Raw genomic sequence first — 17,113 nt, forward strand, 5'->3', positions numbered from 1 at the left:
AGTGAGTAAACCATATTGTATCTGATGAGATAAGAAAGTAAATAGAGGGAGACCTAGTCGAGCAAGCATACCCCCTTTTCAGACGCCACTGGCTAACTGGTTTGGCCGACGATCGTGATGGTTATTATGACGATCCGCGGAGCGTAGTTAATGATCATCCACGATCCACGAGCCGTCGACTGGCAGCCGAGCACATTTCGGTGGCCATTGACGGCATAAAGATTCAGTTGAAGTTTTACTGTTGCCGGCTAACGTTCGAAAATCGGAGAAACGCAGATAAAGATAAACTCGCCCATTCAGCTGCCTCGCTCGCACTCACACTCGCAAAGTCGCACACACCGACACCGACACCGAGACCGACACACACACACACGCACACGTTCGTTGTGGCACACACACGTGCAGTTGCACTGGTGGTTGTAATTTGTTTACAGTCGCATCGCAACAACAATAAAAGCAGTGGAGTAAAAGATAGAAAGACGAAATAAATACGAAGAGGAGGCCGATAAAAAGAAAGAGAGCTACATACGTGGAAAAGAGAAATTTCGACGTTCTAAGCCGAGTTTTAGTCTCAAACGAATAATCAGAACGCGCGGATAGACTGCAACTGGCATTATTATTGGCAATTACCACAGCTGCTGAGAAACCATGGCCAGGTAAGTCCACCTCCATTTGGCTGCAAGCAACGGCTTCTGCTCAATTTTGGTTGTATTTAATTTTGGTAGCACGTTTGACAACTTTCGACCTGCTCTTTTCTTTCCTTTCCCCGCCTTCGAGCGCCTTTTGTGAGGTTAGAAAGACGGAGCAAAGTTCGAAGTACGTCAAAAATCTGTTGTAAAGAAGACAAGCTTAAGATACACGAATCACATAGACGAGGTTTCTGTATTATGTGTTTTGGAACCAAAAATATCTTCCATATAAGCCTGAAGTCTAGTAATGGATTAATCCATTAAATGGATTAAGTTCCCCAAACTTGAACTTCAAACTCCCCTAAAACTAGATAATTATCAAAAAAAGAACACTCAGATTTCACACTTTTAGTGGACAGGTAAAAATGCCACATAGCCTTTGTTTTTGAGACTCAGTTGAAATGATTTTGTACATAAAATAGTTGAAACTATTGGGGTCACACTGTACGTACTATAATTAACACCTGCGTCGGCGGCTAATTCTACTTCATTACGAGCTGACAGTGGGTCATTTGGCCGGACACTTTCCCCAGCGAGAATCGAGAATCCATCACCTGCCATGGGAGAACAATGGAAATTTTTCATTAACCTGCTGGAGGTGGCTGTGCAATGATAGTGCAAACAGGGCTAGGCATTTCAATTTACTCGCTGCATCTTTGACCCGTTCGAATACCCTCTTTTCAAAAGCCACTTGACGTCAATGTGGCAGTGGTGGGCATGCCGGAAATCGAGCGGAAAATTACAGGTTTTGAAATCAAAAGGAACCGCAGGCAGGCAAACAAGATCATTACAAATTGTGGCCATCCTGGCATCCTGACAGGTTGCACAAAACGTTTTCGGGACGAATATTAATAATAATGTGCCGGAGATTTATGGCCCATCACAAGGTTGATTGCAGTTGGTAGGGTCAGTTACTCAAAGTCGAGTGGTAAGAGTTTAATTGCAGAGGTGGGCAGGCATTTAAGTTTATGTGCAAGCTAATGATATGGGGGTTCTTAACGCCAGTCTCTGCGGAATGCGGTAAACTGTGGCAAATGATATCGTATTATGCAAGGCATTTAGACGCTAAGCTGTACACTTTATTACTTATTTTCTCACTTGTAGCTGCGTTCCATTAAATACTATGCACAATGTTATTTAAGTATCAGTTTCAAGGCAAAGCAAAACCATAATTTGAAACAAATTTCAAGTAGCACTGCCACCATAAATCGGCTCACTTAATTAACCCAGATAAGCAGTGAACTGGCCAGCAGAAAAATCTAATCGCAGCAGTTGATTTACAGCTGATAAGAAAGTTAATTTAAAAGAGTTGGCCGAAGAAAGGAGTGAATTGGAAACCCTAAGCAAAACGCTCGATGAGTTATTAGCCATTTGTGTGGACTGGGTCACCTGTCCCTTGTGTTTTCGCCTTTATCACCCCAAATTCGCTGGTCCACAAAGTGAAAGCTCAACTTTGTAAGCCAAGCGAGCGTTTGAACTGTGAGCCTGGCTGAAATGATGACTTGCCCATTCGCGTGTGCAAATATGAGCACCTGCAAAGGCTTCAACTGCACTTTATTTACTTGTGACGGCTTTGTCATTTCGAGGGTTTCCTTTAATTGCTCAAAAGAAAATTTGCATTTCGTTTATTTTTTTTCCTCTTTTTTTTTGCATATTCAAATGGGGGAAATGCAAATGCAACACATATGCCGCCATCCAAATCACATTTGTTATGCAGAAATTATATCACGCATCGTTAGAGGGGAGCAAAAAGCAAAGAAATCATCTTCAATGCTCGTCATTATAAAATCATTTGGCTTAACACAAAAAAAGTGGAGACAGCTCACTTCGATGCGATGGAGGTCATTAAAAGAGAAATGCGCCAGACTTGGCTAATTGAATGAACGTGTTGCGTGTTCGCTGGAGCCCCAATGCGTTTTGTAATTTGATCGAAATTGTTTGAAAATTAGTCGATGGCCAGGTGGGAATGGGAGTAAAGAGGTTTAATAAACTGTTTGGCAGCGTAAACTACTTGTAAGTATTTATTGTTACAAGGCAACATCTTTAAGGATCCTTAGCACTTCATGACTTGGATAAATAATAATGAAAAGAGTTGACTAAAATTCATTGATAAGTGAAGAATCTAAGAAAAATCTTAAGAGATCGAAAACCATGTCATAACCCATTTGGTTTATCAGCTTACACGCGCGAGTAGTTTCCATTCGACTGCCCATTTCAAAGTACCAAGAAACGAGCGACACCCACGAGATTGCTTGGCATTCCGGCATTGACCCGCCCGCCAGTCGCCACCTGCTAGGTAATCATTAGTTGAATCAATATTAGAGGACATACAATGGGCACTTAGAACTGGGGGCCCACGAGAAAAAACGGGTTTTCAGCGGTCCAAAGAGCCAAGATGGTTTTTACGGGTGAACGAGTGTCGTAAGCAATGGTGGCTCCGTCTCCATTCGACCATTTGAATGGGCGACGAGAGAAAGTTGGGTTCATCTTTTATGACGTCTGTATATTTGGCCGCATCAGTTATATAAGCAAAGTAGACGAACTGAACTGATTGGTAAACCCTCGATATTTCAGCTCGCCCATCACAGACTTCTATGCGGGTCGCAATGTCTTCATCACGGGAGCCACGGGCTTCGTGGGCGTCACCATTGTGGAGAAACTGCTACGCGATGTTCCCAACGTGGGCACACTCTACCTGCTGATGCGGGCCAAGAAGGGCAAGAGTGTGCAGGAGCGACTGGAGGAGCTGAAGAAGAACTCCGTGTTCGACAAGTTCAAGGAGCTGCAGCTAGAGTCGCGTCTCTCCAAGATCGTTCCCATCGAGGGCGATGTGGGCCTGGATCATCTGGGCATCTCGCCGAAGGATCGCCAAACGCTGATCGACAACGTGAACGTCGTCTTTCACTCGGCTGCCACCTTGGACTTCTTCCAGTCCCTGAAGGAGACTACCAACATCAACCTGCGGGGCACCAGGCGAGTGGTGGAGCTGTGCCAGCAGATAAAGAACCTGGATGCCTTGGTCCATGTGTCCAGCGCCTATGTGAATGCCTATCTGACCAAGGTCGAGGAGAAGCTATATCCCTCGCCCGAAGATCCCGAAAAGATCATCCAGCTCTCGGAGACCCTCAACGACGAGGCCCTCAAGGCACTGGAGCCAAAGTGAGTGATCTCTATAAACTAAAACCTTTATGTTTATTAATAATAAGTTATCATGTTCCAGACTTCTGAAGGATCACCCCAACACCTACACCTTTACGAAGCATCTGGCGGAGCACGAGGTGGCCAATGTGGCCAGTAAGTTCCCCTGCGGCATCGTCCGTCCCAGTATGAGTGAGTATTGAGCAGACTATTAGCTATTTCCCAGAAACCAACGCATCTTTTAAACGTAATTAAAGTCACTGCCGCTTGGAAGGAGCCTCTTCCTGGATGGACCATTTCGAAGAATGGTCCCCAGGGCTTCTTCATGGGCGCCTCCAAGGGCGTGCTGCGTCGCCTGCCCCTGGATCCCAGCATCATCATGGACTACATACCCATCGATGTGGTGGTCAATGGGATCATAACCACCGGCTACTACGTGAACGCGCTGCAGGCGAAAAACGAAGGACGCCCAGCCGATCTGCAGATCTTCCACTTGACCTCCAGCACATACAAGCCCTTCCGATTCGAGCTGATGGCGGACAAGATCAACAGCTACCTACACGACTACCCGCTGAACAGTGCCGTCTGGTATCCCAATCTGCGCCTGGTCAAGAGCCTCTGGGTCTTCCGGCTGAGCGCCATTCTGTTCCACTTCATTCCTGCTATCATCCTGGATCTGGTCACCAAAATCGGAGGCGGCAGGCCCATGTAGGCATACCATTGTTACATCTATTTCCTGATAACTTATTATATATTCAATGCATTTTTAGCTTGGTTCGGCTGCACAAGAACGTCTGGAACTCACTGAATACCCTGGAAAAGTTCATCTTCACGGAGTGGCACTTTGACAGCAAGCGTCTATTGGCGCTCTCGAAGACCCTGAATATAGTGGACAAAAAGAAGTTCTTCATCGACATCGGCGAGCTGACGTGGGATGAGTACTTCGCCAACACGATCCTGGGTGTGCGCCAGTACCTCAGCAAGGAGCCGCCCAAGAACCTGGAGAAGGCGCGCCGCAAGGACAAAATGTAAGTATCTTTATTATCATGCAAATTAAATACTTACCCTTGTGCTTTCCAGTCTCCTGGGACTTCATGTGGCCCTGCAGCTCGCATTTTGGTATGGAGTCTTCAAGCTAATCGTGTGCCTCACCGGAATCTCGTCGGCCAAGGCTGCTCTTGTCCTGCCCGTCCTTTACTACCTGTTTGGACTGCTTTAAGAAGCTGAGCGATTTGCACCCGCAGCTCAACATTTTCTCAATGTTATTTATGCTTAATGCACTTTGTATGAGGTTTGGTTTTACAATATAAATACAAAAACAAGCAGCACTTTTTTGATTCAAGCGCTTATACGCAAAAGTGGGGCACTAAGTAATGTTTATTATAAGATAATATAACTAACATATATTGCTTTATAAGCGGGCTAAAAAGTTGAAAATGCATAAGCTTTCATTAGTTAAATTGTTAAGATTTTAAATTTCCCACCGAACTGCATCAAGCCTGGTCACATCAACTCTCGCGATTAGAGTGACCGCACCAGTGGACGCCTTTAAATACCCAAGTGCATCCCAAACCCGAATCAACAGTTATCCAGCAACAAAAACAACAGCGCACGACCAGCTGGTCCAGTGCATCCCAAACACCACCAATTGGCCAAAGTTGGCAGGAAAAGCGAGGGCTTTTCTCCGCACCTTGACCCACTTGCGGACACACAAACGCCTTGCCAGTTCAGAGAAGTCATGTACTGAGCCAGCCGAGAATGCGGAGCCCAGCAACGGACAGCGAGCACTCGGATTCGGACTCGGACTCCGTCGGCTGCTCCACGGACAGCCAGTCCAGTGGATTGGGCGCGGTGCGCCACCAGCGACGGAGCACCCAGCGCACGGATGTCTTCAGCCTCAAGGCCATGGCGCCTAGGTGAGTCAGTGCTGCCACAGAGTCACCTCTCTCCAGGGCGAGTCCAAAGTTCCGCCTTATCTGTAATCTAATCTGACCCTTCTGAAGGCCCAACGCCGGACCCGGCGGCTGGTTATGTCTGCTACTGCCGCTGGCCTTTGTCGTTCGCCTGTTGCACGCCACGCCGGCATGCAAGGAGCAGGCCAGGATGCAGTGGCTCCTCACGGTGGCCGCCGGCGGCATGGCCATCGAAACTCTGTGCTTTTTCGTCTACGCCTTTGTGAAGACGGGCATCTTGGTTAAATGCCTGGTGAGCCTGCTGCCCGGAGTGGCCACCAGCTTGAGCTTCTACCTGCTGGTGGACACCTCGCTGACCTTCGCCATAGTCGTCGGTTTCGTGATGACCTCGGCGTATCAGCAAATCTATATTTACACGCTGCGAGGCTTCCAGCGTTGCTTCACCTACGGAGAAGCCTCCGTTTTTGTCCAGGGACTGGTGCTCTTCGCGTTGAGTGCCATCCACCGACTAGGTGGCTTCTTCTGCGGCGGCTCCTGGCCAAGCGATGAGTTCGAGACGCTCGACATGATCATGGTGGTATGTAGGGATATGTATAATGCCACAAGCTTTCACTAATCCGCTCATCTTGGATCTGCAGAATGCCCTGTTTTGCCTGCTGCTGTTCTGCGTGGCACTCGTCCTGTTCCCTTCGCTGAGGAAGCCGCTCCGCTTCTACATGTGGACAGTGCTGCTCCTTCTGGCCGTCACCTGTACGCCGGTGACGCGACCTCTTCCTCTACTGGCACTGGTGCAGTTTCTGCTCCGGGATGGCGAAAGATTGGCCATCCTGGTCTTCTACATGCTGCTGGTTGTGCTAACCTGCCTCACGGTCGCCTGGCAAATTGGTAGCTCTGCGAAGGCCAATACACGCGTGCGCAAGATCTTCCACCTGCTGATTGTTATGGTCTACATCCCTGGACTAATCTTCGAGTGCGCCCTGCTGTACTTGGCCACTGGCGTGGCGCTGGCTGCTTTTGTGGTCCTGGAGCTGCTGCGTCTGCTGAAGATTCCGCCATTCGCCGACAGACTAGCTGTGGCCTTCAGCACATTCAAGGACGAGAAGGACGCCGGAGAGCTAGCTTTGACGCCCTTCTGCTTGCTCATCGGCTGCTCAATGCCCATTTGGATGACACCATGTCCGTGCTCCGGCGGCAACACTCTGGCCTTGCTCTCGGGGATTCTAGCAGTCGGCGTGGGAGACACTGCAGCCAGTGTGGTGGGCTCAAAGCTGGGACGCAACAAGTGGGGAAGTAAGTAAACCTGCGTATCTCAATGGAACTACTTGCAAGTCAGTCGTAACTCAACAATACTTTGAGATACACTGACCTTCCAATTGGTTCATCCGAATATTTATAAGATTCCATTCGAATACATGTGTCGTACTTTCAGGATCTTCCCGATCCCTGGAGGGCACCATTGCGTTCGTCGTGTCCATTCTTATAGCCGTCTGGCTGCTGGAGACCACCGGCTTGGTGGCCATGAGCCAGGCCAAGTGGTTCGCCACCATTTTTGCAGCACTGAATTCTGCTTTGGTGGAGGCGTTCACCGACCAGGTGGACAACCTGGTCCTGCCCCTGATATTCTATACCATTGTGGGCCTGGCCTAATTGTATCCATATTGATGTATATTAGTTATAATGTCTGCATTCCTCGGTTTATTTATATATAAAATTGCGCGGTTTAACCAAAAGTCGAGGGAGCCCTTTGGTTCAGTATGAACCAATAAAATTGTTTAATAAGAAAGTTTATAAAACTATTTTCCTTATCACAATTCGTCTTCCTTTTTATGGGATTTTAAAGAAATCAACTTCAGAAAATGGCTAAACTACCTCTCACATGCACTATAAGGGGGACTATTGTTGTTTTCTAAAGAAACCTTCTAAATTTGTAATAATTTCATACCATGTCCAGTCCTAAATCTACTTTTCTTACTCAAAAAGGCTAGAAAATAGTTTGGAATTTCCTAATAAGAATTGTATCCCATGTTTACTTGTAGATCCAATTAGAATGCGCTGGCTTAACAGGCACCCGCCGTCTGTTAAGTTAACATAATCCACTCCGGGGCCGTCTAGCAGAATGTTAGCCAACACGTGGGTCCACTGTTATGGGGAAAAGCGGGGAAAAGTCGCACAAAAACCATGAAAATAACCGCGTGAACGGCACAAAAAACACAATTCCACTTGGTTTATATAAAGTGCAAACACTGCTGATTTTTATTACGTAGAAATGGTCAACGGATGGCTGCTAGACTAGTGTGTAGACTGCCCGGTGCTGCTCCAGAACGACGCTGCTTTTCCCGCCTCGCAAGTGTGTTGCACAGAATATTCGCCCATTCAACCGCTTATTCGAAGAGAGCGAAGCCCATGTCGTCGTCCTCGGACTCAGACTCTTCCTTCTTCTCCTCCTTCTTGGCCTCCTTCTTGTCGCCACCGGCGGCGGCAGCGGGTGCGGCATCAGCGGCAGCGACGGCACCACCGCCGCCCACCGGCATCGAGGAGAGCTTCTCGCGTCCCTGCTTGATGAGCTCCTCGATGCTCTTGCCAGCCAGCTCCTTGATGACCTTGGTCAGGCGCTCAGCGTCGACCTCAATGCCCACAGAGCTGAGGATCTTCTCCAGGTCGGCGTTGGCGGGGGTGTCCTTGCCACCGAGGACGGCCAGAAGGTAAGCAGCCACGTAACGCATGTTTAAGTCTTGGGTTCTTGACACGAAACGTGAATTGGCAAAATGTACGAAAAACACAACTTTCCTTTGCAAGTTGTCGTCGAAAAAGAGGCGGAAGTCAGTGTGGCCGCGCGCTCAAGGCTCGAAAATACCAGCTGCGACATAAATACCAAAATATACCATGTCTGATGCTGGCAATGCCCCTAATGAACCATTTTATCGATTAGTAATGATCATTTTTGCCTTTTAAATACAATTTTTAGCAATGCAATTCGGTTTAATTATTTGTTTGCTTTTTATCTTTATATTTGTGTCACTAAAAAGTATTTATATCAGCCAAATAGTATGACCGTTTTCACAGCATGGGAATCCTATCATTTGCAACCGTGGGTTGTGAACTTGGCTATAGTAACAGTGGGACTTGCTGCTCTTTTACAGTTTGCTTAACAAAAATGCATCTAAACATAAGCTCTTTGTTATAGTAGTCGAAATAATTACAAATTTTAACGTTAGTGTAATAAAATTTTGATATCACACTTAGCATTGACATACACCAATTGAATCGGTTCTGTTAAGTGCCGTATGAACGACTGTTAAGTGCTGGCAAGAGAGCAAAATGAGAGTGATCGTAGGTTAAGAGACGGAACTAAAGATGCGCAAAAGTTAACTTTTGGTGCGGTAGCCTATCGATGGTTAACATGGCGATGTTTCTAACAGCGGACTTCAGCTGTTATTTTTATATGTACATACTTTATATATCATAAAATTCGAAAAGGCTTTAACTTTTAGAAAACTGTCTAATAAAAAGTTAAATTATTTGTTTTTAGAAATTTATCAAGAAATGTGTTTTAATTGGATATCTCAGATATTTAATTGCACAAAATTTGAATTATTTTTTAATACCCCTTTAAATCGCAAATCGCACCCCAAATATTTTAAAGAAAAGAAGATGAGACCACTCAAATTGTATGCTGTATATATAATTGCATATATAAATGATTGTTGTTGTACAAAATTTTGAAATTGTATAATGCATTCCTGAACTTTGTGTATCACATTTCGATTTGGAGGACCTCAAAACGCCCTCGAGAATCGCTTCACATGTAATGGTCATCGGCAGTTAGTTGATCGGCAGTAGAATTCACACGACGCGACAATGATTTTTACACTTAGCTTACGACTACAAACATATTAAGGTATTGTTTACTTTGTATATCCGTAACCGGATATCCGTATCCGTATCCGTAACCGAATATCCGTATCCGGACACAATAACTGGACTGTCGCGAAAAAATAAACAAAGTGCTTCACTGCACTTAAAGGAACATTGTAACAAGAACGAAGCGCGGCCGCAATGATCAGTCCACTTCTACTATCCACTATCCATTATCCACTATCTATCATCCACTATCCATTATCCTTATGGGGTGCAGGACTATAGGGGCTCCTGCTGGAAGTAGTCGTGCTCCAAGCAGGCCAAGGCGGATGGTCGCAGGTGGAGGTCGTAGGAAAGCATTTTCTGGGGGAGGAACAGAGGGTATGCGTTAGTCTAGATACGGGTACTCATACCACACACTCACATTCAGCAGATCATCGGCGTACTTGCAGAGCTGTGGGCAAAAGTCTTTTGGTCTCTTTGGATGCCGCTGGGGAAAGTGTTCCAGGGCCACGGAAATGGTCTGCGGCCACTGCTGCTCCGTGGGTCTGCCAGTGAGTCTGCGAAAGATCCCCCAATTACAGTGAAATCTGAGATATGGGAGTACTGGGAGGCACACTCACTCGAAGATGCGGTCCAGCTGATTCTTCTCGGAGGTGCCAGGGAACAGAGCGCGCCGGTTGAACATCTCGAAGATGATGCAGGCGGCACTCCAGATGTCCACGGTGCTGTTGTAGGGCTGGGCGAGGAGGACTTCGGGTGCGCGGTACCACAAGGTGACCACCACCGAGGTGAGCTTCATCTCCGATCCGTACGTCTTGGCCAGGCCAAAGTCGGCGATCTTGAGGTGGCCCTGCGAGGAGACCAGCAGGTTCTGCGGCTTCAGATCCCGATGGATGATGCGGTGTGAGTGTAAGAAGTCCACACCGGTCAGCAGTTCCCTCGAAAGGCGCTGTAAGCATAACAAATTATATATTGAATAGCATATTATAAAGCTGGATGATCTCACCTGAATTGTGGGCGGCGACATGCCCGACTTGGGCAGCCTGTCTATCAGATCCGAGAGATCCTGCTCCACATGCTCGAAGACCAGCAGAATCAGCAGTTGGCCGTCGCGCTCCAGGAACTGGCATACTTCGTACAGTCTGTGGGGAAAAGGAGGGGAAGGGCATCTGTATGTTTAAACTGTGTGCGACAGAGCGAGATGGCAGATGGCTTGGGGGGGAAATGTTGAGAGATATAGAAAATGTGTTATAAAATGCTGCTGGCTCTGGTGGCGCCATCGGCCATACTTTGCTCGTTTCGGGAACTACGCGAAGCACTCGCGACAAACACATGCGCACATGGCGATCGCAGAGGCAAAGAGAGCGCAGTAAGAGAGGCCGAAGATCGTTTTCTGCCAGCGGCCAAATGTTACAACTTAACAGAGCAGAGCAATCATAGCATTCTGTTATGCTATAAGCAAGGCAGTTATTTTAACATTGCTTTTGAATTGCTTAAAGCTGCGCACTTTTATTAAAGCCTTCAACAGTTACACTTTTTGTGGCAATTGGCACGCTAAACTTGTGTAAATTCAGTCTAATACATAAAGGTAATTTTAGCAGTGGGTTATTTTTTTGCCAGTCTGTTCCCCTCCAACCGCTTAAAAATACCTTCGGCTCCAAACAAAATAACAGCTACAACATTGTAGCCATCTGCAACAAAAGTTAACATTCTGTTGCGCGACATCTCTCTCTCTCTCTCTTGTGTACATACGACATTCGGATCAATGACGCGCTCTCACGCTGCTAAAGCGCTGCTCAAGCGAGAGCGCACATCGATAACGGCGACAGCAACATGTGGTTATCGACCTCTGTTAATTCAAATCGCTAACGCCGCGGCAAATGACTGAACGCCAATACAAAAAACCCCAACTGCAGTGACGACTGCGTTATCAGCGGGAGCAGAGTAGTTTGACTGGCATATGCCAGAAGCGTGGGCGTTCTGAAGGGGGCGAGGGGCCTTGGAGCCGTACAAATCGACGGAATATTGCGGCTATAGCGTGCAAAAAGATAACCAGAAGCGCACTGACATTGCGAGGCGGCTCTTTCTAAATTACTTTGGCAAATAGTTGGGGCGCCACTTGGCCACTTGGCCCCAATGGCCTGTGATAAGACACCACAAACAGCCCCCTAAACTGCAATATGCAAGCTATTTGATCTACAAAAAGCACGTAACTCCTTCTACTACTACCACCTGAAGCATACTCACTTGACTATATTCGCATGATTGCTGGCATTCAGCTGCTTCAGCAGCGAGATTTCGCGCAGTGTGGACATGGGCACTCCGTTCTCGTTCAGCGATATCCGCACCTTCTTCAGCGCCACAATGTTCCCGGTGATCACATCCCGGGCTCTGTAGACCGTTCCATAGGCACCTGATGAGTACAAATCAAACGCAAAATCGGATCAGAATCGCGCATCAAATGCTAATCAGACGCGAAAAGGCGCACAAAACGGGTGGGCAAATAAGGCAAAGGCAAGGCCAGATAAGAAAGAGCGCCTAAAAGTGGCGAAAATTCGCACAAGGTACGAAATAAAAGTGGGAATAAAAGGCCAAAGTCAGCTGTGCCGATAAGATGGGCTAGAAATGCCAGAAATGCCCGCTGATTGCAGATATCTACACTCTATTTCGATTCCTATTCCTATTCATATTCCTATTGCCGAAATCAGAGAGGCACTGAGAGAAAAGCTGCTCCAACTTGGATCATCAATTTGCCATCGATGGGCATAACAAAGGGGCCACTTAGCTCCGTCATATCATTATGGTATATTTATACTTTTCATGTTCATCATTGTATTTTTAGCGATCGAAGCGATTAAATGCGGTAGCTGAAGAACTCTTTACAAAAGCATAATGAATAATGAATAACACCATCATGTAGATGGGTCTATGTTCTTTCCAGACTTCAGCCTTCAAATTGTGATCCACAGAAGTGAATTTTACCTTAGGAATCGTATTAATCTGGTTACCCTACATGCATAAACTAGCCAGCATTATACACTCGAAATGAGTCAAAATATTGCACGAAAATCAGACTACTTATCTCATAGAAAATGCGTACACACATGTGACATGAAATACTGCGGTGTGTCAGGTACGAAGTGATCTTCATTTTTGCCATGTGCGCGGAAGGAGAAAGCGGACAAGAGACGAGCAATTCCCAATCAGAATCAAATGCCAGCGACTAAATGTTGTCACCGGAAATTTATCACCCGTACGGACAAACGGACGGACAGACAAACGGACAGACGGACGGACAGAGACATGCGTGGGGAGAAAGGCGAGCAGACACCGGCTATTTCGGTTGACACTGACATACAGATACAGATACAGCAGATACAAACACAGCAGATACAGATACAGATGCAGATAGAGAAACAGAAACAGATACCCGAAATAAATGGCACTGGGGAGGTGGGAGGTAGGTTTTCCCTGGGGTCTCTGCCTCCAGACCGACCACCTGGCTTGTGAACTGTGCCGCTGTTGCGACAGTCACAGCACAAGGCCGAGAGCTCGACTTTGCCATCGACTCGTTTGCGACTCGTCGGCTAGCCAGTAGCTCTCCATTTGGAATTGTCAAAAAATATACAAATGTACAAATAAACTCGAAAATTGCGCACAGAAAACAAAAACCAAAAACAAAAACCAAGCAACAGCAACAATGAGAGCTTGGAGCGAAAGCGAATGGCAGGGGGCAATAATTGAATGAATGCGCACAGACAGTCGAAAAATTAAGAGTGTGTGCGTTGTATAACAGATGAAATGCCACTGGTTGTGCGCTGAGGGGAGGGGAGGGGTAGGGGTAAGGGCCCCATGAATGGTTTACCTTCCGGCATTTAGCCCCCTCCCCCAACTCCCTCCCCTCTGCCCCGTGACTCGCGTGAAAACCAGTAACAAAATCCATCATTAGCATTCGCTCAATGACGCAATTGATTTGGGCTTTGTTTACAGCAAACAAGCGATCGTAATTGCTGCCCCCAAGAAAACCAAGACCATGGGCCACTTGTTCGATCATCGATCTGGAATCGATTTGTGTTCAGTTCACCTGATGCGACAGAAACACGTGGTCTGCCAAGAGAGCGAACCCAAAAGTATGCAGGAAAAAGGGGAAAGTGCCAAAACAGGGGAGTTTTCCATGGCGACATCCGATATTTCCCCTTTTTCGCCGATTTTCCACGCTCCATTAGTCTTGGCTGCAAAAGCGTTCGGTCAAGTGCACTTGCCAGATGCGCTACAAACTCATTTTAGCGCGGTATATCAGCTTCATTGTGAAAGCGGGACTCCTAATAGGTCATAAATAGAAGTAAGCAATAGTAAAAGCAAATAGTAAAATTTGTAGGCTAATTAAAGTGAAATCGTTGGGAAGACGAGGCCCCCTTTGAAGCGCCGACCTATCCCAACAACAAAGCATCCACTACCACTTACTACTAGCACTACCACTACCACATACCACTTAGTACTACCATCTAACTGGGAAAAGTGCTCACCTTCGCCGATGATGTTCAGCTCCTGGTAGTTGAAGGGATCGCCGTCGCCGAACTTCTTCCCCTGGGACATTTTCTGCCGCTTCAGCTGGCGTGAGAGGGACATGTAGCTGGATTTCCACGCGTAACTCCGTATTCCTCTGATATTCCGGTTATGTGACACCTATGGTTCACCGTTAGTTAATTGCACCAACTGGAAGTGAAGGGGTGTTTTGTCTCTGGTTATCGATCTGCAAGTCACGTATCGATATGTCCTTGCGATAGTTCACACACAGAGTGAGAGAGAGCGAGGGAGGGAGGGACAAGGAGCGAGAGAGTGCGAGCGAGGGAGAGGGAGGGCTTTACCTGATTCCATACCTGTTGATTTTCTTTCTTTTTTCTAGATAGCCCCGAAACTGGCGATAAAGACTGGTGTGTGACAGGTGCTAATGGGCCCAAAAAAAAAAACACAAAACTAAGAAGTCTGGCTATATGCTCTGCTATGCTTTTCTATTTTCTATCTACGAGAACTGAGAACCAAGAATCGAAAACCCAGCAGCGAAACACATGGACAACTACAACTAGCGGCGGTCGTTGAACCGCGTTTAGTGTTTTCGTTCATTTGTACACACTGTAGTTGTAGTTTTTTATGGGTAACCGATCGCAGAACACCAACACTAGTTATGATTAATTCATGTTCTTTTTTCTCTGCGTGCTGCTGCTCGCCGTCTCCCTTTTGCCGCTTCGTTCGCTCCCTTTTGCATCCTGTTACTCTCGCTTGGGGATGACTGTGGACGCCATACTGATGGTCCACTGTCGTGTTGGGAAAGTTGGGAAAGTGTGAAAGTGGTTATCTAAAGTGCTACCACTTTTCTGCCAGTGCACGGCACTGGCACCGCACAAAAAGAACCCGAATATTTTGTTGCTGCCATTTGTCAATTAATTCTAATCGCGAGACAGGCGCAACAACAATAACAAACGACAACAGGCAACAAGAATAACAGCAACAAGAACAACAGCAACAGCACAAACGTTATGACAAAGAGAGTGGGCAGAATTCGCGAAAAGCATTGGGAATGTGAATTGGCATTACGAGGTGTATAAATCTGAACTGAAATAGTTATTGGTTATTGTTGCACTAATCTTCGCCCCCTCGCCCATCTCTTTCACTCTTCCTCTCTCGCTCGTTCTGCTGATAAGAAAACTTTACTTTTTTCCGGTGTACTCCAATGCCAATGTTGCCGTGGTGCGGCTTTTGTGCGAAATATTAGTTAAATATTAAAAAAATGTGTTTTTTATTTGCCCAGAGACTCGCACTCACACACACGCACGCCGCTAAGTGATCTTCACACACACACGCACACACACAAACCGGGTGGTAAACACACACAGACGCAGGTATATTGTATGTGTACATATACGATTTTTATTCGCCTTGACGAAATTGAAATTTTGACATTTGTTGATAATCCAGCAAGAACCGCACGAACAGAGTAACGCGACACGAATTTCGGTGCGAACACGGTCAGTTGCGCGGCAGCAGCACTTTAATTAAGTTTTTAAAACAGCGATTTATAAATTTTTACCAATATTCGTAAGAACTGAAATTGCATGAGATGTTGAAGTGCTCTCTGAAAACAGTTTTAAGCGATTACGATATTCGCAGCGGCGAATAACAGCGGTTTCTCTTGGTCTGCTATCGTCCGCTGTTGGCCAACAGACGGCGGCTAACAGTGTTCTGTAGCCGGCAAATCGGTTAACCGTTAATTTCGAAATTGTTATCTGCGACCGTTAGTGCTTCAAATTGTTGCACTCATTTCGATCGTTGTTTTTAAGTGTGGCTTGTGTTATTCGAAATGTTGTTCCATGTTGATAACATTAAATAGTGGACAACTACTGTTATTGAGTTCTGGTAACATGCTCTTATATTTTAAATTCGTGTTAATGAAAAGTATTAGTATAAAAAATATTTACTTCATTTTTTAAATTAGTGAAAATATTTACTGTTTGAATTGCAATGTTCTATTTAATATCATGAACAAATTATATTTAAGGATTATATAAAGAAGAAACGCTAAACACGTGTGTCATTGACTTCTTGCGGTTTTTATTATTTTTCTTGGATTGGTAAACTTAAATTTTTATTACCTTGCCCAATTCTAAAACATTCTGGAATTAAGTGCTGCAATAATGAAGATTGGAGCCATAAATAAATTTGCCACTCAACGCGGCGATAAACTCACTCATTGAATGTATAATTTATTGACATTAGTTGAATGTCGAAAGTTACTCAAGCAGCTGTAAGTGGAAGCGTTGCCTCCAATTTCCAACTGTCTGGCAGCGTCGCGACTTTCGAGTTCGAATAAAGCTCGATCAGTGACCCGCGTAAATTTGAAAACAGACATTGTGAAACGCACAAGCTCATCAATGATGTTAGCATTGGATTGGCGAAAATTTCCATGTTTTTTGGGGAAAAAGCGCCATTAATTAGTTACTAAATCAAATTAGAGCACGGTGACGAAGTCAGCCAAGTGTTAATTACTATTAATATCAGTATGAGTATCAATGAGTATCAGCATCAGTATTAGTATCAAGCACCTAAATTATGTATTAGTATCAAGCACCTAAATTATGCATGACGTACGCCAGTGCGGCTCAAAGTGAAAGGGCAAACAGAGAATGCGAATGTGAATGCGAATATACAGGATGGATGTGGTTGGTGGGAAATGGAAACATCACTTTCCCAAGCAGGCGGAACGTGCCCCTTTCTCACCTTTTAAGGCGCCAGTCGGTGATTCAATTGCTGCAGCTCATCTTGGCCACTTAGCACCTCGGTGAGTCGTACTCCTCCGCGGAAGTCAACGCCCAGCCGTGGAGCATACCTCTGCCAATTAGAACACCTGCATTTCCGATTCGAGTCTAAGTGATTCATTTGTATTTCCCAGTAAACATGGATCATGAATGTATAATTAATGCTAGCTGGATTTCTGAGAATCATAATCATCTTCTT

General features: G+C 45.9%; 4 protein-coding genes across 6 annotated transcripts; 2 read left to right on the forward strand and 2 right to left on the reverse strand.

Moving 5' to 3' along the window:
- The first annotated feature begins 248 nt into the window (after window positions 1-248).
- Window positions 249-5,149, forward strand: LOC6531383 (putative fatty acyl-CoA reductase CG8306). The gene is made up of 6 exons (XM_002092150.4): window positions 249-656; window positions 3,264-3,848; window positions 3,910-4,019; window positions 4,085-4,535; window positions 4,598-4,855; window positions 4,908-5,149. The coding sequence occupies exons 1-6, from the start codon at window positions 649-651 to the stop codon at window positions 5,044-5,046; spliced, it is 1,551 nt and encodes a 516-aa protein (XP_002092186.1). The 5' UTR covers window positions 249-648; the 3' UTR covers window positions 5,047-5,149.
- A 273-nt stretch (window positions 5,150-5,422) lies between these two features.
- Window positions 5,423-7,551, forward strand: LOC6531384 (dolichol kinase). Its single transcript, XM_002092151.4, has 4 exons — window positions 5,423-5,743; window positions 5,831-6,317; window positions 6,379-7,030; window positions 7,170-7,551. The coding sequence occupies exons 1-4, from the start codon at window positions 5,586-5,588 to the stop codon at window positions 7,385-7,387; spliced, it is 1,515 nt and encodes a 504-aa protein (XP_002092187.1). The 5' UTR covers window positions 5,423-5,585; the 3' UTR covers window positions 7,388-7,551.
- A 409-nt stretch (window positions 7,552-7,960) lies between these two features.
- Window positions 7,961-8,560, reverse strand: LOC6531385 (60S acidic ribosomal protein P2). Its single transcript, XM_002092152.4, has one exon. The coding sequence runs from the start codon at window positions 8,461-8,463 to the stop codon at window positions 8,122-8,124; it is 342 nt and encodes a 113-aa protein (XP_002092188.1). The 5' UTR covers window positions 8,464-8,560; the 3' UTR covers window positions 7,961-8,121.
- Window positions 8,561-9,401: 841 nt separating this feature from the next.
- LOC6531386 (cyclin-dependent kinase 4) lies at window positions 9,402-15,733 on the reverse strand. 3 transcript variants are annotated; one of them, XM_002092153.3, is made up of 7 exons: window positions 15,314-15,733; window positions 14,128-14,287; window positions 11,849-12,014; window positions 10,608-10,743; window positions 10,222-10,550; window positions 10,023-10,158; window positions 9,402-9,961 (listed from the first exon to the last, which is right to left on the reverse strand). In XM_002092153.3, exons 2-7 carry the CDS (start codon window positions 14,228-14,230, stop codon window positions 9,878-9,880), a joined length of 954 nt encoding a protein of 317 aa, XP_002092189.1. In that variant the 5' UTR covers window positions 14,231-14,287; window positions 15,314-15,733; the 3' UTR covers window positions 9,402-9,877. The 3 variants fall into 3 exon arrangements, with proteins under 3 accessions (XP_002092189.1, XP_015051306.1, XP_015051305.1); XM_015195820.2 differs by having other exon boundaries at window positions 14,128-14,317; XM_015195819.3 differs by lacking the exon at window positions 15,314-15,733 and having other exon boundaries at window positions 14,128-14,324.
- Window positions 15,734-17,113: the final 1,380 nt, after the last annotated feature.

The sequence above is a fragment of the Drosophila yakuba genome, chromosome 2R (genome assembly GCF_016746365.2).
Source record: "Drosophila yakuba strain Tai18E2 chromosome 2R, Prin_Dyak_Tai18E2_2.1, whole genome shotgun sequence".
In the NCBI taxonomy this organism is placed as follows: domain Eukaryota; kingdom Metazoa; phylum Arthropoda; class Insecta; order Diptera; family Drosophilidae; genus Drosophila; species Drosophila yakuba.